This window comes from Vanacampus margaritifer, chromosome 11 (genome assembly GCF_051991255.1).
Source record: "Vanacampus margaritifer isolate UIUO_Vmar chromosome 11, RoL_Vmar_1.0, whole genome shotgun sequence".
Classification (NCBI taxonomy): Eukaryota; Metazoa; Chordata; class Actinopteri; order Syngnathiformes; family Syngnathidae; genus Vanacampus; species Vanacampus margaritifer.
The window spans coordinates 14,012,408-14,037,521 of NC_135442.1; the positions used below are offsets into that span (position 1 = coordinate 14,012,408).

At 37.5% G+C, this 25,114-nt stretch overlaps 2 protein-coding genes across 2 annotated transcripts in view; one reads left to right on the top strand and one right to left on the bottom strand.

Moving 5' to 3' along the window:
• st6gal2a (ST6 beta-galactosamide alpha-2,6-sialyltranferase 2a) overlaps window positions 1–25,103 on the top strand; it is a 49,682-nt gene extending 24,579 nt beyond the window's left edge. The window contains exons 3-6 of the mRNA XM_077579974.1: window positions 5,208–5,305; window positions 6,518–6,619; window positions 10,156–10,330; window positions 20,177–25,103. Coding sequence (XP_077436100.1) covers window positions 5,208–5,305; window positions 6,518–6,619; window positions 10,156–10,330; window positions 20,177–20,424 — 623 coding nt within the window. The 3' untranslated portion in view covers window positions 20,425–25,103. The remainder of the gene's footprint in view (window positions 1–5,207; window positions 5,306–6,517; window positions 6,620–10,155; window positions 10,331–20,176) is intronic.
• The window catches only part of tmtops2b (teleost multiple tissue opsin 2b), a 30,118-nt gene continuing 20,827 nt past the window's right edge, over window positions 15,824–25,114 (bottom strand). Inside the window, exon 4 of the mRNA XM_077579975.1 lies at window positions 15,824–16,694. Within this exon, the coding sequence (XP_077436101.1) occupies window positions 16,482–16,694 (213 nt within the window). The 3' untranslated portion in view covers window positions 15,824–16,481. The remainder of the gene's footprint in view (window positions 16,695–25,114) is intronic.

Below are 25,114 nucleotides of genomic sequence, written 5' to 3' on the forward strand. Positions count from 1 at the left end.
GATTATTGGGCCAAAGAAGGCAGACTTTTTTTTAACAGATTATTTTAATCATGTACTACTGTCAGGTAGGGGTGCGCCAAAAAATTGATTCTCATAAGAATCGCGATTCTCATTTAGTACGATTCAGAATGGATTTTAAATGTCCCAAATTCGATTTGATTTAATTTATTTTATACTGACTTGCCTTTGTCTGTGTGTGACTTTATTTGGAGCGCTGTTCATGTTGTGCCCGGTTTGGCCACTGAGGTGCAGTGTGGTTCCACGCGGTCTAATACACTGTTAAGTTGTAGCCACATTAGAGAGTAGAAGGAAAAAGTCACGATCAAGTCATTCCAATAAAAGCAGGTTTTTTTTCAGCGTGGAGCTGTTCTTTTGAGTGATAAAAGTGCCGCGAGTAGCACGCTAATTAGCATTAGCGAGTCAGACTGGAGTAGATCATTACAATTCCTTGCACATCTATAGATTGAAGCAAAAATCATAGTCAATAAAATCATTTTGAAAACAAAAAAAAAGAAGACTAGAAAATAATCATTAATTTCATGCAATTTAAAGGAAAAATGCTATTTTGGGATATTCAGCTCTTTTTTTATTATCTGCCATTGCTTTTTGCCTGAATTTTATCTATCGAAATTACTAGTGGTATCGGTACTTGGTATCGGTATCAGTAACTACTCAAAAAATGAGTACTTGGTATTGGTCTGGAAAAAAAAGTGGTATCAAACATACCCACATTTTTTAATAGTGTTACTCCTCCCACATACAAATAAAATTAAGGTTATTGGAAATCAGTTTTTAAAGTAATCCTTAACACCTCTCGCTGTTGAGAAATAGGAGACTATTATATATATGACTTCACTTTGAGGACACAAAAGCTCTTGCTCACGCACTCAAATAAAGAGGAAAAGTGTGCTTCAAGATGTTTATCATTCACAGTTTGAAAAATTCACACATGAAACAAACAACAAATTCAACATTGTGCATTTAAACACCAACATTTTCAAACAAACCATTGACAGTACATAATAAAAGGATGCAAGCTTAATGCTAACATAATGCGAAACACCATAGATGAGCTAATGGAAATTAGCATCGATGTGACGGTAATTATAAACCTTCAAACAACTGCTACAGTATTTTAACACTTATGGAGCAGCACGGCCCTGAATAGGATAAGCGGTGTAAAGAATGGATGCAAGTAAGCATTTAATATTGATAGCAAAAAGGAAAGTGAGGTGAGAATGTATGGGGGAGGTGAGTTGTCACGTAGTTGTCGTGTCTCTCGCTGCGGTCGATGGCTAACAGGAAGTGGTGGGGCTGATTTGTTGATGTGCGTCAAAGGAAGCATGCATGAGAACTGTTACACATATTTGGGGTTGTAGTCCGAGGTAGAAAGTTGATTATAAACAACTTTTATTTCTCTCTTCTCTCTCTCTCTCTCTCTCTCTCTCTCTCTCTCTCTCTCTCTCTCTCTCTCTCTCTATCTATCTATCTACTGCATCTATTCCAATGTAAGATTTAATTATTTTGCTTTGTAATTATTTCACTGTTTCTTTCATTGTGCCCCCCCCCGCAACATGACATCATGGTATCTGTCATTCTGTACCATCAAACAACACCAATCAAATTGCTTGCTCAATTTGTCGTTTCAGAGTCAAATTTTTAGTCAGGATTTTAATGGCGAATACTTTGGCCAGTATGTTTCATGTGATTTCTAAATGCACCCCCTCCCCCTTCAAAAACAACAACAACAACAACATAAAAATAATTAAATAAATGTTAAAATAAATAAGTTTTGAAATAAATGAATTAATATTGAAGAAATTATGTAAATATTAAAATAAAAACTCCATGACTCATTTAATTATTTGCTTGATTATTTATGCATATAATGTATTTATTTATTTTTGGCCAACCAGTTCAGGGTGTACCCCGCCTACTACCCTTGTGAGGACTAAGCGGTTTATAAAGTGGCAAATTTGCGATTTTATACAGTGGCAGATTTGAGAGAAAAAAAACTTACAAGAAATACACGTAGCGTACTACTCGTACTTTTGGTCGTGTTTCCAAATAAGAAGATAGCAATTGCTTTAGCATAGATTAACCATATCATGTTAAGCATTCGCTCTTTGAACCGTTGTGTACGGCCACTGGCCAGCGAGAAAGACGCCTCGCTTTGCAAAGGTCCACACCTGGACGATCAAGCATTTAAGTTAATTTGGTAAAATATATATTTACTTGTACATGTTTGTTTCCAGAATTATTATTTACACATTCATACATTTTGGTATTTTTTTTGTACAAGTATCTAAATTGATCTGTCAAATCTGCTGCTCTCCGTCATTCACTTGCATTTACCTATGGTATGCTAGCATCTGATTGGATAGTGTTAGTCAGCTAATAGGGGATCAGGAAGTGTTGTCGCTCTGGCTGCGGGGAATGACGAGTTTTAATTTAAGAATGAATCCGTCTCCATCCATCCTTTTCATTTTACAAACAGTGTCCCATTAACCACCAACGAATCCTCACATGATTAGACTATAGCTACGCTATGTGTATTTCGCATAAGTTTCTGAGTTTTTGTCTCGCAAATATTCTCTGAATATGGCCCCTGCTCTCAAAAAGAAAAAATACTTATACTTGGCCCTAATACGCCGTCGTAGTATGTTGAAGATACAGTATCATCACAATTCCATTTGCACTAACCAGATTTTACATCAGCTCTAGTTACTGCACTAATGGATGTCAGGTGGGGCCCGCAGTTAGAGTGTGCACACCTTTCTAACGTGTACACACTCTAGTTGGTAATTGGCAGCCTTAAGGAAAAAAAAGTGTGCAATCCATGACAGATGACTCACTAGGAAAAAAAAAAGATGGTGGTCCCACCCTCATCAGCCCCCCTTTCGAGCGACCCATCAGGAGTCTTGACATCACATCGAGCTTCTTTGAATTTGTATTTGACTGCTGAATGCATAATACATATTTCTGTTAACATCAACAGCACGCAGACTGCTTGATATTGATTGCGGCAGCTGTGCATAGAAAAAAAAAGGCCTTGAAAGACCAAAAAGCTGACACTTGTGTGATGTAAAACACATCATGAAGTAACAGTTGCTTATGAATAGATAGAGGCCTCAGCTCTAATACATGCCACAACCCGATTAATACCCCTGTGTATTGTTCACTTGAGAGGCCACTACTTAACCTACACCACCCACCAATTAACAAAGCAAATGTCAACACGCTAAAAATAAACAAGTGTACAACATCAATTTCCAGATGGGAGCTCCAACTTTTACAGTGAAATTGTACACTTCTTTATTTTAATATCAATATCAATATTGCTCCTCCTGAGTGTCATAAAAAAAACGCACATACTCACGCACGCACACACACACACACACAAAAAGTTTTTCATGCCAATTTCTTCAATTACAAGTAATGCGTGCTTCTCAAGCAGCTTCAGCAAATTCATCATTCCATTAGAGATCTCGAAAAGAGATTTGACTTGACTGGTACTTTTGAGACTTTGACATCATTTGAATTATTTAATTTCTAGTTATTATTTTTAACTTCATACAGATGTAGGGTAATACACTAGCTCAGGTGAATCCTAATCCTTGTTTTTCTTTGCAACGATTGTCAGAGAGGTATTCATTTAATCATGTGTTTATTATCATTATGTGCTTTTAATTTGCAATGGTTTGGGCTCATATTGATAAATTGTGTAGTAATGAAATGTAAACACAAGTACATTCTAAGGACCTTCTAGAGATGTGAAAATATTTTATTGTGGTAATTGGAGGATGACGAATCAGGGCTTGCTGATGCATATTGCAATGCGTTACTGCCACCGTGTGGTCAACACTATGGACTACAGCTTTGGATACACAAGTTATTCCACTTTTCAAACGCTCACTACAGTTTTGGGGGACGTTGCTTTTGTACAGTTAGTTTAGCTGGATTTTTTTTATATTAGTAAAATAACATAGTTTTATTATTATTATTATTATTATTATTATTATATTGCTACATTTACTAATGTATTTATCTTAAAGATATATATTTAATGATGTTTGTATTTGTTTCTATTTATTTTATTTTTGGGTTTGATATTGTATTTATTTGTAATTAATGTATGTATTTATTAGAACTATTTGTTAATTTAAAACAAATATTTATCAGTCATAAGAAAATTCATATTTCTTCATATATTTATGTGTATACATTTATTCTTTGTTCATTTTTACGTTTTTTAGAAGGTCTTAAAATAAGATTTTCAACTGAAGTTTTCTTACACTATGCACAGTTTAGGTTTCATTCATAAGTGTATATAGTCCCTAAATGACATAGTAGAAAATAGCATTTTGATTAAACATATGTTCTTGTTGCTTTTGTAAATTAAATTAAGGTTGGTTGTTGTCAGACAAGAAAGCAAACCCCCCCCCACCCCACACACACACACACACACATCTTCTGGGCACCACTTGTATTTGCACCTAATTCTAAACGGGCTAAAAGGATACGAGGAAGTCGATCTGCTTCAGTTAGCAAGACTGGCCATTAGAGGGCAATACTGCAACATGATTGTTACACTTGCCTATGAAAATGTCTTCGTGTGCTTCCACTCACTCATATTTAATTTTTGAGAATGATTTATTGCAGCACACCATGCTTTGAAATTTTATTATGCTAATGAAGATCTTAAGCAGACAAATTTTAGACCGGGGGATCACCATCCATTTGGAAACTGAGAGCTTCTCTATGTAATAATAAAATGAATGGTATTCGTTTATATGAAGAAACTGATCATGTTAAGGATTTTGCACCGTAATGATCAATATTGGCTTGTAGGGATTTGTCCTAGCTACGATATTTTCCATTTACATTAAGTAATGCAAAATGTGAATGATCTTTTACATGTTTAGTTTGACAGTGGATTGGTTTTGACCTTGCTGAAGCAATCCAACAGTTTTTATCCAGGCTTGCTGTTAATCTATTTAACCACCTTTTCTAAGAATGTTACCTTACATTTACTTCAACTTCATTACACAACAAAACTCTTAAATGGCAAACCACTCCTTAGCCTGCCCAAATCCAATGTTCAAACCGACACAAATATAATGAATGATTAATTGATCTTCTAAGTCACCATCATGGTTAAACGTTTCAGTTGATCATGTAATGTGATTGCCGTTGTGTGATTTCAGATGCTCACGATGCCGTGTTGAGGTTTAACGCGGCGCCCACCGAGGGCTACGAGAAAGACGTGGGAAACAAGACCACCATACGCGTCATCAACTCAATGGTGAGAACATGAATAATAATGATGAGGTTGACAGGTGCTGACATACTGGAACACGTTGAAGTGCTGCGGAGGGACACATGATGAATTATTCCTATAAATAGATGCCATATGGTTAAAAAGGTTGGGACATGAAAAAAATATATGGTCTTGTCTCCAGATATGGGAAACGTTTACATCTGCTACCAAAGCGATGATGATGTAATCCATCCATTTATCCACTTTCTATAGCGCTCAGCGTCATCCTCATTCGGGTGTGCCGATTTGAGCTGACTTTGGGCAAGATGCAAGATGCTACCACTTAATTCTCTTAATATTACAACTACAATTTTACAATTGTAAATGTAATTTAAATTTGTATGAATTATCATTTTATTTCATGTTTGTAGTTTTAATTTTTTTCTTTAGTTTGTTTTGATTTATTAAATTATATTTAAATGAATACATTTTGAATAATTCATCTTAATGACTTATTTAATAAAATTTGTAATTAATTATTATTTTAAATGTTAATTAATATTTTTTTATTTGATGTTTTTAATGTCTATTTTTTCTTTAATTTGTTTTGATTTATTATTTAATTGAAATTGAAATTACAGTTTGATTTTTAAAAGAAATTTATCCCTTTGTCCTCGCAATATTATGACGTTTGTCTTGTAAATGTAGCTTTATTCTAAAAAGGGAATGACTTTATTTGTATACTATATATTTTCTCCATTCTCATAACTTTATTTTTAATTAAAATAATGAATTTTGTTTGTAATGTTTTTTGTTATCATTATTGTCAGTGACCGATACCCAAACCAGTATTAGTGCCGATACTTACACATCAGTACTGTACTCATGCATGGAAAAATGCACCGATACTACACACTGACACCACTTCGACCCCCCTCGCCCGCTCTGCTCTGCACTGCTATTGCAGAGCCGGCCTCACCTGGCGCATTGATTGGCTCTTTTGTATCTTATATAGACAGAGCTATGAAGATCTTCAGGTCATTTGGACTTTTTTTTTTTTAAATTATTCATTTATTTGTTTATTCTGTCGGTTATTATTGTGTATTTCTTATGAAAGATAAGTGTTTATATGAGTGCCCTCTCTCTGAACTTGTCTTACCGAAGCACCACTTGCCTCAAACACAGCTTTTTTTCCTCCACTGCATATCCATATGTATTTGATGGAATAGTTAAAAGCATGTTCGATTTTCTCGACAGGTTATGGCAAGTCCAAAGCATCACTTCCAGACCAGTTCTCTTTACAAGAATGTAACCTTGGTGGCCTGGGACCCTGCGCCTTACACCCTCAACTTGCACAAGGTTGGTTGGCTTATATGCATTATGTGCATCTATACAACTGTGAATTGACGTGAGTTGATGTTACATCATTTTGAGCCATTTTGCTTTAGTGGAAATTGTTGTTGCGATTTGAATGCAGGCAGTCTGACGTCATTTCAAGCCAACAAGATTTTTCAGGTTCTTATCGCATTCCACATGCGTGCCGCCCCTTCCTTGCCTTATATATTTATTGTCAGCTCGCATTTATCAACACATGTATGACTTTGTTCTGCCCTTAAAAATATTACAGTTGTGATAATGTTCTACTCGGGAAATAGTTTAATAATAAAATAAAATGAATTAATTGTATTTATGTGATTTTGAACTAAAAAAATAGTTGTAGTAATGTGTGTGTGTGTGTGTGTGTGTGTTTGGGGGGGGGGTCTTCTTTTTCTTTGCGTGTGTTGAGATTCTCAGTCATCAACGTCATGGTAATCTGCAAAGGTTTAATTGTGGCAAAAAAAAATTGCTGGGGGGGCTGAAAACGTTGAAAAATGAATTGTGTAATTATGCTATTAGGCAATGTTATTCGAAAAGTTACATTTATTCACAATTTTATAAAGATGCACCTTTTAAAACATTTAAAGACACTTGCATAATCATAATAATACAAAAAAAAGTATTTCTTAGTGATTTTAGAGGAAAAATACATTGGTCATAATAATGAAATAAAGTAGTACCATTTGTTATTTCATGAGTTATAATTTTAAATATACTACATATACTGTACATTTCTACACTAGTCACATTACAATAAGCAGCACAATTGAAGGACTTCTTTTCAATTCTATCTCAAGGCACCACTGTAACAAGGAGAAGAAAAACATACACAATTATAATAAAAATAATAAAATAATACTAACAATAGTGTAACAGTTAATCCAGTGTAATCTATTGGGTCAATTTAGATATACTGTAATATTTACGAGCACGGCTGAATTTTTTGTTTTTTGTTGAAAAGCCTCATTTACGATTATTACACATTTTCATTACACAAATACAAACAAACTCTGAATTGTTATTGTTTTAGCGCAGCAACGTGTCATGAGTACAATAAAGACTTCTTTTCTTTTGTTTTAAGACAGATGGCATTTTGACAAAGATTGCTTTCTCCCTCATCTTACACCCGACCTTTGTCCCTAAAGGACTATTGTTGCTCTTCTATCTCATTATCTCATTTAATGGGCCACAAAATGATCGCCTAGCTGCAATTTGCTGCGCTCATCATTTTTTTTAGTCGTTTGCTGGCAAATACATTTGCTACCAAGACAATGAAATAGCCATTTTTGACTAACAAGATGATTTAATGATACGAATTTGTGCTGAGTACTAACAGTTACATAAATTAAAGTCTCAGCCCACCACTAGCTTCTTTATTTTAATTACCCTTTTCACAGCAGCCATTTTGACATTACAAGTAGTTGTCAAGAATTTAGGTGCTGTCTATTCGTCATACTCCATCAATCATGAAGTACTGTATGACTTTCTAACATACAACATACATTGTTTTTTCCTTTACAGGTTAATGTTTAAATGTTAAAGCTGCACTTTGTAACAGTTTGCCCCAAATTATCTTTACAATAGCCTTTTTATTTGACCATTTATGACTGAAACATTTTTTAATTAGTAGATTAACTCCTTAGCTGTTTATAATCCTGCAAGCCTCTGGCCAATAGTTTTCTGCCCTCTGTTTGCACATTGTGTATGTGAAGAGAAAATGCAGTTTCATTTTTGGGACATCGGTGAATTAAATTTTCGGCATTTAGTAGCTTTAAGTTGACATAATAAAGAAGCACTTTTTCCTTGAATAGCATATATCGTATACTGTATATACCAATTTAAAAATGCAAAATCAGCCATCGTAATTTGCTTTATCTGTGACAATCACATTTCACATGCTAAATTCATCTACTTCATTGTTCTCCTCATATAATGCACAAACTGAACTGTGCAGCAATTAAGTGCCTTTTGCAGACCAATCCTGGTTCTGTCCAATTAATTAAGTTTGCATTTATTCATTATGCCCAAACAGAATCTAGTTTACTGTATACAGTATATAGATTTAATGAAAAGCCAGAATTGTGTACAAAGAGAGAAATGATAAGGCTGCAGTGTAAGATAACAATAATAATACTCTCTGGTTTGAAATTAAAAATGACCTTCACTTCCTGCAATACATTTTGCGGGAAGAATCAATTTGTCTGAGGTGTACTTCTTCAGCGAGTTCTATTTTTCATTTGCAAACAATAGAGGAGGCGCCCTGGAGGCTCATCAGTCATTGACGGTTTATATCTCATATACATTTTTGTCAGAGGCGCTGCAAAGAACGTTTTTGACTGATTCGGAAGCACATTCAATTTCCTACTTGCTGCCTCGGCCATACAGCGCATGCCTTTGTGGGCAATACCATTCATCCACTCTTCGACATACAACTGAACAAAATACGTTCATCATTTTTAGTTGAATATGTTTAAAATGTGGTAAACTAACACTCATTATAGGCCCTATTTTGCCAGAATGGAACCCATGTGCTCACCGTTTTCACTCACTTTCATTTGGTGCCAGGGCGAGTCTAGTTTAGCGTGTTTATGAATTTACTCGTCCCTGGGCGTTCCGGTGCACCAGGCTGCTGTGCCCCCCGGCGCAAAAATAAAGTACTGTTGATTTTAGACTCGGTAAAAGCAGGTCTAAATTGTAACGCAGGTGGTGTATTTTGTGTATTTTTTGTATTCATCAGTGTCGGGTCGACGTAACGACGGAAGTGCCCACCTCTGATGAAAATGACAGCAGCATTGGGACAATCCCTCGGAATCATTGTACAAATCAATTCATTGAAAAAACTATAATTGTTATCATTTTAAAAAATATTTTAAAAGCACCCTTATGACCACTCAGCACACTTATTGGCTTGCACTTTAGGTGAAAGATTTTGCCATTACTTCTGTAGTAGTTTGTTGAATGTTCTTTGATCAAATTCAATTAAAAGTACGTTTATATCAAGCATGCTTGTGCTGCTTATCACCTTTTCAATGAAAAAAACGAGACCATCTGCATAAAAACGTGAGGTGATGAAAATCAATTATTTTCCCAGGCCACCCCCCCCCCTCCCAGAAGCCCCAGAAGATTAAGAAAAAAAAACTGGCGCCATGCCCTATTATTTGTTATCTATCTCTTTGTTCGTTAGCAGACTATTACTTCCTGTTTCATAGATGATGACAAAACTGCATTATAATTATGATTCTGGTGGGTTAAACTGTTCCATTAATGCGACAATGACTCACACCATAAAATGACCTTCATCCTGATCCCCACTGTGGCACATGCACAACCCTTATACAAAGTTGGTGGCAAATGACAATAGTTAGGCAGGTAAGGTATTTTATTTCCATAGCACATTTCATACACAGGGCAACTCAATTCACTAACTGCACTACCAACATGACTTCTGTGGAAAAGCTTATTAAAACATGTGGTCTGAAGCACTGTCTTACCCCCCCCCCCCCCCCATCTTTTGTCAGTGGTATGCCAGTCCAGACTACGACCTGTTTAGCCCCTACATGGAACACCGCAAGTTCCATCCTGATCAGCCCTTCTACATCCTCCATCCCAGATACATTTGGGGCCTCTGGGATGTGATTCAGAGCAATACTCAGGCCAACATCCAGCCCAACCCTCCCTCATCCGGCTTCACAGGTGAGCACATCTCGTATGGACACTTATAGGCACGCGTAAACTCCTCAGCAAGCTCATTGGTGCAGCCTGGACTGAATCCATTAGATTAGGAATGTGAAATATTCATAAAGTGGTGTCAGAATAGCAATTGCTTGTCATTACAGTTTTTGTGCCTTCACGTGGGAAAAGGGAGCCAGCGGCACTTTTCAACAATTTTTTGAAAGTTGGGAGAACAATACAACAAAAATATTTTTTGGGATACTTTTTCGATGAGCTCCATTTTGTAGTGTAAATTGTTCTCATTTTTAGCGTACATTTAAGCAAGCATGATGCAGCCAAGCGGTTTTTGTTTTGTCAAATCTGAAATCTACATGCATCTTATGGCAAGTGCATATTTAATGTTTCTCTGTGTTTTCTGAATATTTTTGTTGTTGTTGAAAATCCTCCTCCGCCAATGCACCAATTTCATTGGGCCTCTAATATATACAGTTGTGCTTGAAAGTTTACATACCCTATGAGTTTACTGCATGGTGAGACAAAAGCTTAAAGTAACACTAAGGAACTTTCAGTTTACGTTGACTATGGCGACACCATATGGACAAAAGCGGTATTGTTATGTCTGAAGGAAGACCACATTTCCTATGAGGACAAGCGCATTGCGTCGTTTTTTGTTTTTTTTAGCTCACTCCAGTAGCTTTTGATGTATGCCATAAAGCAGTTAGCACATTTGTAGCCTTTAGTGTGGCAGCGTTCCTACCATCCTCGTCAAAGTTGCTTAGTGCCTGTAAAAGACCATTGCAAATGTACCATTCAACTAGTTTTAAGTTGATGTTTCACCAGAAGAGTAATGAAAATATTTTATTAAGGTTGAAAAGTTCCTTAGTCCTACTTTAATGCCCATAAAATCCAAAATACTGTGGCAATATTTTCAGACGTTGAAGTTGACATTAGTAGAGATGTGCGAGTGAATTTTGGTGACGATTTATAGCATTTTTTGTGTCAACAAGTGATGTGTAGCTTTTGTACATCTTCTCAAACATTATTCAAATGAGTGCATAATTATTAAATGTTCAAAGCATTTAAATATTACCCATGCATACAGTTTATGCAAATATTTAATATTGTTGTTTCCTCTGTTCTCTTATCTTTCAATTTCCACATTTACTCAGACACATCCAGAGTCATGTGGACATGCTGCGCTCAATCATATATCTGAGACGAGATGGACTGTAGACTATAATCTCACACACGCTCCCACATTATACCAATAAGCATGTGTGTTTCAGCTCGCGCCTCTTTGCCATATATTGCAAACAGCGTTTTTTCTCTTTAAAGAGATGCATTCACCATAAGTGTCAAATTATCACAGTTGTTTGTCTCGTATGTGACAATATGTCTGTGACTTTCATACTAAGTGCAATTTTCATTTCTTAACACTAAAAGCGCACTGACAGCTGCTCATTCCAGTTTACATTGCAGCGATTTGTCGCAGTAATGTTCAATACAGGGAGCATAGAAACAAAGCAGAGCCACACAATTTTACTTACGCTACAAATACAACTAATAATTTGCATCGTATTATTCGAGGCCTTGAGTCAATGTGTTAACATTGGACTAAAAATGGAGAGAAAATCCTTTCAATGTATATATATTTTTAATTGCTTATGATCATTTAACATACAAACTAGCAGCGGTGCCTCAAGTGTGTGGAAATATTTCACACAAAAAATAAGATAACTGGCCTAGTCACTTGCAAAATGTGTTAGTTTGTTTTCAAATGTAATAAATGTACGACCATCTGAAAAGGCACCCGCTAACGCTAGCTAACTAGCAGCTTTGAAGCCTCACATGAGCCATCAGGGATTCAGGTAGAGATGGGAAAATGAAGCCTCATCAAGCACTTGTGATATTTTTTGACTCCTCTAGATGGCACTATTGGTTTAAAAAGGCAGTGGAAATGTAATACATTTTCATTGCACTAGCCTTTATATTTGAACCAAGAGCACAATCTAGAGGAGTAAAAAAATATAGTAAAAGTGCTTCATGAGGCTTCATGAGGCTTAATTTTCCCATTTCTAGATTCAGGTGACAGGTGGTTGTGATAAAATGGTGACTGATGCTCAATGCTATTGCTAACTTGCTAATTCACTTCAACATTCCCATAAAATGTATGATTTTAAATAATTAATGCTAACAAACAAATGACAAGGAGTGGAAAACATCTTATGTACCCACTCAAAAATCAGCTTGTTTACATGACGACTGTGATTGTCTAAGGCAGCCGTCGATGGGGACTGTGACGCATGTAGCAGCGAGCGCCTCTTTGTTTTCTCTGAGTTAAGCGTCATTCCCATTTGAATTAGTCCTATTTAAATACAGAATAGAATGAATGGACCACACTCTCACACAGCTTTCCTCCAAATGAGCATTAGTCAAGGTCCACCCTGCTGTTTCCACATGTCGGTGGGGATAAATGAATAAAAGAAGGAAGCTCTTAATATGTTACAGGTGGACAACTGTTCCTGGCAGACTCAACCATTAAAAAAACAAGTAAAAAGAGAGATGTTCATTTAATTAAAATGCATCACAATTAAGGATCACCACAATAGTCTTGAAAAAATTTGAAACAGATCAAATAAAACAAAAATGATCGATTAAAATGTGAGATGATATAGTTTAATGCCTACAAATAAAATAAATTGCGCAATGTATTCAATGAAAAATAAATAAATAATTTAAGCAGATACAACAACAACAACAACAAAAAATTACCATGTGAAATTATATAGTACATTGCATACTAATAAATTATATTATACAATATATCCTTAAACAATAATTTATTTAAAGGTGCATTGTGCCATTTAAAAAGGTAATATTAAAGCTTTTTCTACAGCATGCGCCACCAATGCCCAGATGAGTACAAAGAGCCCTGACTGTTACTCTGACTGCACCTATTGGCGTTTATCTTCCCTTTACAGTTTCTTTGGGGAGGGGCGGAATTTTTCTTACCTCATTCGAAGTCATGTCTTCGTTTGTCAACTGTGGCTGTCGCTTTAAGATCGTGCACGTACTTGCACGCGCACCATGAACGAGCATGACACAGAGGCTGCAGTTACGCTTTAGGCCTGAGGTGGCAGTCGCGAGTAAAAAAAACTGACAAACTGCAGAAAGATCCTTTAATGACCAATATGGTATATTTATTTTGGAGCTGATTTATAAATTTCAGGACCTAATGGCATTTTATTAATTTTTTTGCCTAATGGCCTTTTATTTTGTGACACTGCACCCAAAAATAAATAAATAAAATATTGTTTTTGTTTCTATTGCAGTTGGCATAACAGGTACTTTCTGTTCTGTCTTTACGCCCATTTCGAACATTGTGGCCTTGTTTGTGTTTACATTGCAACAAAAAGAAACATGTCCTGCTTATTGGTGTTACTCATGTACGTGACAAAGATGTCGAAGGAGATGGCAATGGGAGGCACTTGATGAGGTGGTTGCTGCTTTTATCGATTCTCCCTGAGAATCAATAATAAATGCATCTCGAAAACCCTGAAACGAGATGGTTCTTCTCATTTTTTAATGATTTTGTATTATATCATCTCGTTGCGTTGCGTGCACGCAATCACACAACAAGGAGATATGTTGCATTTGAATATTTATCAAGAAAAATATTCACTACCTAGCAGACTTCCATCCATGAATAATGTCTTACCAATGTCACATATAGTGGATATAAAAAATCTAGTTCAGGTTTTTGTGATATGAAAAGTGAGATTAATTGCTGTCTCCATGATATGACGACATTGAAGAGCAAACCTCTCGTTTCTCCAAACATTTATCCCTACTTGCTCCTTTGTTGCCAGGGGTGTCCAAACTAGGGCACGGGGGCCATTTGCCTTCCTTTTTTTTAGCGGCCCACAGCATATACTGTACTCACAAATAGATTTTGGCACAGCCTGTATCACTATTGCATTTTATTTTATTTTTCATAAAAGGAAGGGGGTGGGGGGGGGCATGAAAGTGTGAGTGGCGATTACTATTTATTGATGTCGGGGCCATAACGTACGACCAGCTGTTTATATTGAATATAAATCAGAAAAATAAATTACCATGCTGTTTTTACGTTCACTGAGTATTTGTATTACCTGAACCTAACTATTAAACAACACTACTAAACTACAAACCAAGTTATGCACGTACCCATGATTTTCGTTATACCATTACTAATTATGCCTTTATGTGGTTTTACAGTTTTAACTGGCCCCCTCTGGGCAATATGTGACAGACTAAATATAGTTTATGTTTGACATTATGTACCTTGCAACTGATTGGCCAGTGGCCACCAATCCAACTTTTATTTGAATAATGTCTCTCTATCATGCCCAAGGCTAAACACAACCGTTAGTGTCATTGTGGTTAATCTTGACTGATAGTGAGTTCTGATCAATAAAACTGCTCTTTTGCATTATGATGTAAAAAAAAATTTTTTTATCGACATTGAGACATCTGGCATGAATATCAAGATATAATATTCTGTCCATATCATTCAGTCCTAATGGATAGCATACTGTAAATTGTTTTACACGTTGATCCACTGTGACGGCCATAAAGCTGCACAATTTGATATTGAACTGCAATGGGGGACAGGACATTTTCTGTCCTGGTCCAATTAAAATGAAAACAGTCCTCTTCATTGCACACTTTGACATTATGAGGCCAAGACAACACATAACAATCGCATAACTTTACCTTGCTATTGCAAGACTTGAAACAAGATTGGTGTCTTATCAGCAAGTTGCAAGGAGATACGGAGAGACTGAAAAAGTCACAGAAAGGTGTCAAAGTGAGCATACTGGGGGTGGGGGTGACTTGGGGGCGGGGGGGGGGGGGTGTACATCTGTTGTAAATTCTGTCTTATTTTTTTTTAAAGAGATCAGCAGGTTGTACAAAACCAATTGGGATGTGTTTCAGAGAAGGTGAAATTAAGTTGACCTGTAAAGGTTATGTTGCATTTTAGATTAATCCTGTAATTTCATCTTCAATTCCAAGTTCCCTAATATTTTTTGTGACCAGATAATGTTAAAGAATCCAGTAAATACCAAGTTGATTTAAAGATAACATTTTGGCATTCAACAAAAAACAATTATGCGGAATCTGTTGATCATTCTCATAGTTTATTTTTGTGTGGAGTCATTCACTTCAATTTACAATAAGGGTAACTTCCATCCATTTTCTACACTGCTCGTTGGTTCAAGGTGGCCTACCTGAGCCGATCCCTGAAAGACAACTGCAACCTGGGCTGGTCACCAGTCATCCAAAGGGCTTTTTTTTTTTAAATTTTATTGTATTAACAATGTCGCCCCCTTCTGGCTTGGAATGCATCTGACAAGCTAGCTTAGTGAGGTTTGCTGTGGTCGTCTTATTTTTGAAAATCAGGATTTATTTTTGTATCTTTTCAGTTTGTTGCAAGGCAACTGTCAGAAAATAAATAACTTAAGATGAGTCATGTGTATTTTGCCTTTTATTTTTATTTTTAGCAAGCCTACTGTTTTGCACATGACATCTAAACAGGTACTAACTAGTAGAAGATTTTCAGGCAATGTAATTAACTTTAAATAATAATGGAATACAATACAGTATGACTTTTAGTCTCTCACTGGTCAAGCAGATTTTTCACTTGAGGATGCAAGGACAAAAAAACCCAAAAAACTTGCATGCTAATGTTAGCCTTTGGACACCTCAGCACTGTGCTCCACAGTGTCCATTTTGTTGCCATGGCCCTCAGTCTCTTCATGGACACATCGTGAGTTGTTTGTTAGTGTGTCTCGTTCCAACTGACGCAATCAATACGACGTTGGTTTTGTAGTTTCCTGGGGTACTATTTCGAAGTGAATCCCCACCCGCCCCAAACCAAGGTAAAGAGTCTGTCCACATACTGTACATCGTATCATATTGTGAATGTTAAGCATTTTTTCTCAAATTTTTGCATTTAACACATTACGCACAATTGGAAAAAAAAAGTCACAAGGTGAATCTTCTCTGTACAAACACAAAGCTCACATGTCAACTAAATGAACCCATTCCCATTGGTCCACATGGCAGTCAACCAGCTGAAGCATTCCCGCTTCTCGTCGTGTCTGCTTATGTTTCCACGGGCCTGCCGGTTTCAGGTCACGACCTTGGGGGGCGTGGTCAGCTTGACGGCCGGTGCGGCGCTAGTTTTGAGCACCTCGCTGGAGACGTGGGCGGCACAGGCAACCGTGTTGCTGGAGATCCGTCGGTTGAGATGGAGGACGGTGGTCTTGGACGGCATGGAGGTGTTGCCGTTCTTCTCCGACCAGTGGTCGCAGTGGAACAGGACGAGGAAGCATCTGTAGAACTAGACGGACAGATGGGAAGTGGGTTAATGTCAGTGCGAGTGTAGCGACCCCGTTCTCACAAGCTGGCGGTGGAGTTGATGGAGCATAAATCATTGCTAGAAAGCACTTTCATTGCGGTGGGAGGAGGGAAAATGGCCTTCTAATGACATGTTGCATGTCATAGAGTGGCTTCAGACGGTCTGAGTGGTTTGCTCCAATGCCTGATTTGGAAACATCTAAGAGTAGATGTGGAGTGTTTCCTGGATACCGCCGGGCAGCATTTAGTCCTACACATAAAGCCAATTATGGCTAATTCCATGTGAGACTAGTGCATATACAGTACTTTGCAAAATCCACCGCTACATTTATTACTTTATGAGCTTAATTCACTGGAGCCATGTCGGCAAAACTAAATGGAGGACATATATATATATATATATATATATATATATATATATATATATATATATATATATAGATAGATATATCATTGTGTTTAAAAAAAACTGAAGCAAAATTGCATTGTGGAATAGACAACGTGTTACGATAATTCGTGTGTAAGCATTTCAAACATGAGCAGAAAGGTTCTCCATGCTGCCTCTCATTTTTGCCTTTCCTCCTCCTCACGGTTATTACAGTAGTGTTGTTCCGATACCGTTTTTTGGCCCCCCGATGCTAATTCCGATACCCAGCTTTGCAGTATCGACCAATGCCGATACCATACCAATACCTAAGTTGTTTTTTTCTCAACATGAAAAAGCTGTCTTGCCATTGGTTCAGAATATTCAAGAGCCAATAGGATATCTTAGCTCAGCATGCAGTGAACATGTCACACATCAGTGAATGTCGTGCATGAGCAAGACACAAGATGCTGAATCCAAAGTTCTATATTAGCGTCAGAATTAATGGTATCGGCATGTTACTTGTTAGTACTCACTCAGATACCGATACCACTGTTTTAATGCAGTATTGGGGCCTCTGCCGATACCAGTATCGGTATCGGAACAACACTAGCCATTTTACCAGCCTTTCAGACACTATATTTAAAGACACAATCAGCCATCACAACTGGTAAATCCAGTGCATGCAAAATATATCTATCCCTCACACAACGCACAAAATGAACTGTGCTGCAATTTTGCCTTTTGTCAGACAAAATACTGGGTGCGCCCGGTTAGTCGATTAGCTTCCACATCTGTTTCAGTATGGGAAATTTATTATAGTAGATTTTTTGTTTATTTGTTTTTTTATACTGCATGAACACGACCGTAACTTGCACATCAAGTTACTGACTCTGTGACAAGATTATTATTACCGCTGTGATATATTTATAGGATGAAAGGAAACACATTCAACACGATGGCGTGGCTCTTCCCCGTATGAGACTATGAGTCACCTTACAAGGAAGGATCAAGCGTCACATTCAGAATGACAATCGAGAGGACAGAGACTTGTGAGCAGAATAACAATTCTGCGAGACAAAACGATAAACAGAAATTGCCGGCAAATGCTGCTGTGTTTAGGTTGAGCAGATAACGCAGCATAGACGGTAGCATGCCGAGCTTGCCTGGGCTTCATGTTTTTTGTATTTGTTCGCTCAAACAAGGCTTTGCTGAACATGCACACTTTTATCCCCAACCCTTCCTCCCCTCGCAAATTACATTTGTATCTGAAAAGGCCCCTTGTTTTAACTGCAGACCACCATTGACAAATCTGCGTGCACTGCACAACCAAGTGGAAGGTCATTACGTGTTCTCTAATCAGATTTCCGTTGTGAGTGAGGGCATGTATGTAGAGCCCATAAATACACGGGGACACCGCACAGACGAAAAAAATGTTTTTTCCTCTGGCAAGAAAATGGAAAAATTGAACTGGGAATCGATCAAACAGCGTGTAGCCAATGCAGTTGCACCAGAATTGTCCGTGTCAGATCTGATTTCATGACCTGCTAATCAGACTGAAATGCCATGTAGCTACAGCTTGTCGCTCCAATTTAGAGGCTTGCCCAGCAATCAATAATCAATGATTTCTAATTAACGTGACTTCTTGTCACCAAATTGTCTGTTATCACTGGAATCCCTTTTTTCTTTGTTCACAATTACCAACAAATGAAGGGTCCAACATGTTTTGTTCATTAGCGCGGATTTCATGGGATTTACTAAAGACAAAAGAACTAGTCAGCGGACTGCTAGATAATCACACAAAATCCAATGCCAGCAATGATCTGGATGATTGATAATCCAAAGGGATTGTACAAAAACCTCTTAACCACTTTCCATGGCACATTGGAGAGGTGGAGCATTATGAAGGAGTATATCGACCTCACTCACGGAATAGAAAAAAAGGTAAATTTACGAAAGGCGAAAAAAGACAGAATTTATTGACTTTAAAAAATGTACCGGTAATATTACAAATTTAAAGTTGTGTTAAGGAGAAAAAATATATAATGTTAAGAGAGTTAGAAAAAAATTAAGTGAATGAATGAATAAATACATGAAATGGAATTTGGAAATGTATGTAAATAAATGAATAAATACAGTAAATAAATTACTTCAAGAAGTACATAATAATGTACTCTAATGTCTGTCATTATATATATATATATATATATATATACAATTGTATTACAACACAAAAAAAATTGTAAAGAGAATAAAGAATTTTGTATGATTTTATGTTTATGGTTGCACAAGAATAAAGTGGGTATTCCCAGGCCAATGCAGGTGTCGGTCATCTTTGAGAGCATGCAATTTGCTTTGCTGCTTCTCCAAATTAGGATTATTAAGTCTTGCCAGATGTCTAAGACATGACAAAGTGGCACTCTAGGTCTCTTAGATTACTATAATTGCACTTTAACTGATGTTATGTGGAGTGTGTTCAATGATGGGATTAAAAGACCCTTTAACGTTCATTTAGAGATGTTTCTAAATACACTATACATTTTTAAAGATAATTACTGAACATGTGTGCAAGGACTGAGCATAATGCCGTTCAGAATTGATGAGATATAGGGCTCATTATGTATATTAAGTGCAAGTCTGGCACGAAGCGTGGTCTAACTATGCATATTGGTGGGCCACACCAAGTGTTGGTATTTTCGCAGATGAACGCATTTTGGCAGCATTAAAATTGTGCGATTTGCACCGTTGTGGGTGTGAACACAGCCATTCAAAACGGCTCTTCTCATTCCCTATAAAATCAGTACATGAGAGGCGCAAATCCCTTGACATGGCAGAAGCAGAAACCGATTAGCTGGAGTCCAGTCAGGTGGTCGAAACCCGCTATGCAGGTTCATGTCTGTGTGTGACCATCGCCCTGCACCCACAAGCTAGCTGTTGGTTAGCATCTCTTGAGGCATGGAAAGCTTCGCGAAGCGAATATACAGTGTTTCGTGGCAAAAAAAAATTGTAGGGATGTGTAGGCATATGATATACTGTATACGTGGTATTTAATTGATGGTTGACAGCTGTTTACATTTGAACCCTGAATTGTTTTCTTGCAGGGATCCTCCTGATGATGGCGCTGTGCGAGCAGGTGCACGTGTACGAGTACATCCCCTCCATGAGGAAGACCGACCTGTGTCATTACTACGAGCGCTTCTTCGACATGGCCTGCACTCTTGGCGCCTATCACCCCCTCTTGTACGAAAAGAGCCTCATCCAGAGGATCAACAAGGGCACAGAGGGCGACCTGCGCCGAAAGGGGCGGATCACACTCCCCGGCTTCCGCACCTTTGACTGTGACATCTGAGTATATGAGACCTGACTCACGTTATGTAACTCTGACCTTTTCTGGGCCCACTTAGGGTGCGGTGCAATAAAGCCACTGGAGACGACGAGGCTGCGAAGGAGAGGTAGGGGTGGGGGTAGGCTTACAAGTTTTGGATTAGATTTGCGAAAAACACAAGCCATAGACCTACAGGGTGGTGGGGGGTCAACAGAGAGGCTTTGGGGAGAGCTTGTTTTCATCAAAATGTTCTTTTGGGACTACATGCTGCCGGAGGAAAAATACTCTGGTGACAGAAAAAGACATATCTTTCTGCTTTAGCTGAGCCACGTTAGCTGAGCTAACTTAGCATAGCCACAGATTTTAAAGAGTTTTTAGGGAGTTTTCAACATTGTATTCATCGGTGTAAAGTGTCTTTTTTTTTTTTTTGTAGTCGATGTGGCTATCCACTTAAGAGCTCTTATGGTAGTGGTCTAACCAGTTTTGTACTCATCTGAAGTCCTCTGGGATGATGTTATTTGGCTTTGGGAAAATCGCAATGCTCTATTTCCCTGTTGCATAACATTAAAACCCTAATGTACACCTACAGTACATCCAGAACCAGTAGGTGCCTCCCTAGTTTAGTTGATGTGGTAGATAGCTGTCAAGGTAGTGAGAAAGGCCAAAGGATTGAAGATTGGTGAATAAGTGATGGAATATATGGATTCATTTCTTACATAAATGTTTGCTGCGCTCTTGCTGACTTGTTTCATATTGACTAATGACTGTTGAGTTTGTTTGCGATTGGGGTCATAGTTCCTGTTTGATTGAATCAGAGGAATAATAAGGAATGGTTGTTGATCCCCGTTTTTTGATTATGTAAGACAACAAAAAAAATCATCTCTAAGCTTATCCTAGATATTTAAGTAATTTTAACTAACGGTAGTGTAGGACAGGGAGATAGATAGTCAAGTTGGTTATGGTAGGTTAGGAAAGTAGGATGGTGAAGTAGAGTAGGTTATAAAAGTGTAGGGTAGGTAAACGGGATACACACATAATGACAATCAGACTAAATTTGCTAATTTTCCCCCTTCCCTTCTTATCAAAGTCAGCCATGGCTTGAATCTCAGTGTGTCCAAACAATGATCCTGAGTCATTATCCTGTGATGTAGCGGGAGTGAAGTGAAATTATTTCCTATCGAAAATGTTAAATAAATTAAATTATTTCTGATAGCATATTCTTTCAACTGTTGTCAACATCACGGCAAAGTCACAGACTCCGTGATTGTGACGTGAACTGAAATGCTATCGTTCAATTTCTTCCTTGTATTTTCTGAAAGTCCTGATGCCCTGTGGTGCCATGCTGCCTCTCACAGGTCAGTCTTGGTACTACACCTGACAATTGTTGGTGGCATTATTGTTATGTGCGATGTGATGCATTGGTCATGTCAAATCATCACACACTGAGGTGTGTCGGAAAAGATGTATATCATACCCAAACAACTTTCCCTTTTAACGGGAAAAAGTGCGACAAAACAATGAGGCTAGCGAAATCCACTGGGACTTGGGACGATCCCGTTTAAATGAGGCGTCTGGTCACCCTCTTTTAAAGATTGGTATGTGTGTAAGCTGAACCCTGTCCACATGTCGCCTTGGGTAGGTTCAGACACCCCGACTACAGTAACCTGGACTCCCATTCGGCTATCTCTCATAATTGAATGTAACCTTTAACAGCTGCGAATTTTCATGGCAAGCCTCTTAACGAAGTATGTTTTAAAACAGCTGGTAGGCAACCAGAGGGAGGTTATATTCTGTTGTCACAGAGCTAGACAGCAAGCTCCTTTATTTCTGCTCGGGAACCCTCAAATATTGGTCGGGGTTCGCCATCATCAGCGAGGAATGTGTGTGACCCGGTAAAACCATCAGCTTTGCGCTGTCTCCGCCTGAGGGGATTTGATTTATTATTTTTATCTACCTGTTAGCTCTCCATTGGGCAGTATTTTTCTTGCCCATAAGAGATTTTTTTTAAGACAGACAAATGTGTGCTGTTGTTAAAAAATGTTCCTGAGCCAGTGTTGGTTGTTTGGTAAAAGAAGTGATGTCACGTGAGTTTTATAGTAAAAGTAAGAAGTTGGCTCTGGTAATGAAAAGATGAGTCTGGGGTTTCGCACGGCTAGCTGTATGAAATACTGTATTTCCTCAAATAGTGGCCTAGTAACCATAATGAAGTGCTTGTTGCTAACCAAAACAGCAGCATCTACAGTTTCCCATCTGTAGTTTCCCATCTGTAGTTTCCCAGAGTCGAATTACAATTAGATGAATGGAAATGTTTCTTGCCAATTGGTTGTTGGTGGTGTTAGCATGTCCTGCGATTAGCTTTTCACTCCACAATTTTGTATGCATCCATGTTTATGTTCTGTAGAAGCAAGTGCCTTCCAGCTTGCTTCATTTCTCACAATTTTTCTGTAGAATAGTCCCTTTCTTTGCTTTCTATTGTAATGTATAATATTTGAAGTATCATTGATTCGATACCACTTTTCAGACAGACCAATACGAGTACTCAACTCTTGAGTAGGTACCGATACCAAGTACTCATACCACTAGTACTTTTGCTACCTAAAATTTCCATTAAAAAAATCAGTGACAGATAATTTTAAAGAAAGACCTATATATCACAAATGTAGCATTTTTTCTTAAAACTACATGAAATTAATGCAAATTTTCTATTCTTCTAATTTTTATTTCCTGATCGCAAAATAGCTACAAAATAGCCATTGAGAGTACCGATTCCTTGAAATAAGGCCGGTTGTTGGCCCAATACCTAGGGCGAGGCGATTTTGCCCAAAAATAAAATCTCAGATTTTTTAACAAGAAATTAGTTTTACGATTTTTTTCCTGATTTTATATTATTATTTCTAATAATATTTTATTTTTTGTTTGTTTCATTTATTTTTTGTTTTTCTACATGAACTTAAAAACTTATCAGTTAACAAAAGTAACCATATTTCTTCTCTTGGAATCAACGTGCAAAACTTCTACCTTGAATCAAATACTTGGAAATGTAAATCTATGTGTTGATAAAGTAGGAAAGTAGAACCTTCTTTTTTTTTGTGCCAACTTTGTTTTTAAGAGCTAAACAGTGCTACTTGTGTCCCTCAATATGACACAAATAAACATCACATTTTGGCTTTAATGTAGGAACCGAGGTCTGAGCTTGTCATCCCCTCCAACTGTCTGCTGATTTTACAAGTACAAGTACTGTTATGTAAATTGAGGTGGCTGTTTTGCCATAACTGGCAAATTTCTTGTTAGCGTTATTTGATTGGCCAGTCCCCGGAGTAAGAAAGTCTTGGCAAAAAATCTGCAATTTTGCTGTGATTAGTCCGCTTCACCAAGTTCACCCCTTCTATAGATCTCCTTTCACTTTTCAATTTGTTTTTGTCACTGAAAATAGGCTGTTATCAGCATTACCAGCCCACTATACTACATTTCAAAAATATTTTATGTAGCGGGCACCCATCCCTAGTATATAATAATATTTAACCCAAATACATGCCCCATAGGCCACTATATGAGAAAACAAAGTATCATCTCCTTAGAAATATTCACATTTGGTGGTCTTCATACCTTATGGTAGAACTGGGCTGTATGGATCAAATCTTGTGCTGTGGTACTGTGTATTGCAACATGAAAGCAAGATTGTATACAATAAATAACGTGTAGGGACCAACTGTATGGATACTTGAAACATGAAGGTAGTGCGTCACATTAACACAAAAAAAGGTGAATCCATTACTGATCACTGGATTAATTGGTGGTTAAAATTGGGTCGACGGACAGACCTCGTACCTCTGGAATATTGAGAGAGATGCAGCCACTTCGCTAAACAAAATAATATATACAGTATATTAAATAAGTACTTTTCTTGTATATAGTGGCTCACCTTTCTGACTGTAAAGTTTGAACTCCTTAGCAACCGATTAAAAGCATTCTTGGAACAAATGTATTCAATCAGACCATAAGTGTTTTTTAATAGCTGAGGGGAAAATTTTTTAGCTTTTTTCCAATTAAATTGCTAAAGGTAAAACTTGAACTCTACTGCTGTGGATTTGATTTCTTGTGACTGTGACAGGTGCGACAACCATTGAGAATACTGTACATAGGTTTCTAAAGAGGCGCACGTGGTATGCAAACCAGGTTGAGGGGCCAGGAGAGTCTTCAAACTGTATGTGCTGTACTGTGCTGCAAATAGAAACCACTAATGTCATACATGTTGTGAGAGGCTATGAGATGTATTTATTTGTTTCTTTAGCTTCGGGGGGTGGAAGGGCGGGGGGGGGGGGGGGGGTGCATGCTTATGGAGAGGCCAATTTAGTCTGGCTGCAGGGTAGCTCAGAGTAACTCCCTAGTAGCATTTCATCAAATGCAATTAATTCATCTTAACCTCATACGCTTGTGCCAATTTCTGATTTTTTCCCCCCAACTTTTTATATGCCCTGTGGTGAAATTCGAGGGACTGTGCACCCCACTACCTGTGAGAACATCTTTTTTAATGCAGAAGAAGTAATGAAGCAGCACCGCTTTCACTCCTAACAGCCTTATAGGGTGTTCTTGTTGACTGGTTTGCACATTTTCTTCTTAATACACTTGAATCAATATTTGCATTTGTATGATTACAACTGTTGATTTTCTAACAATGTAAATAAACATTCTCCATGTCTAAATTTCCTTTGTC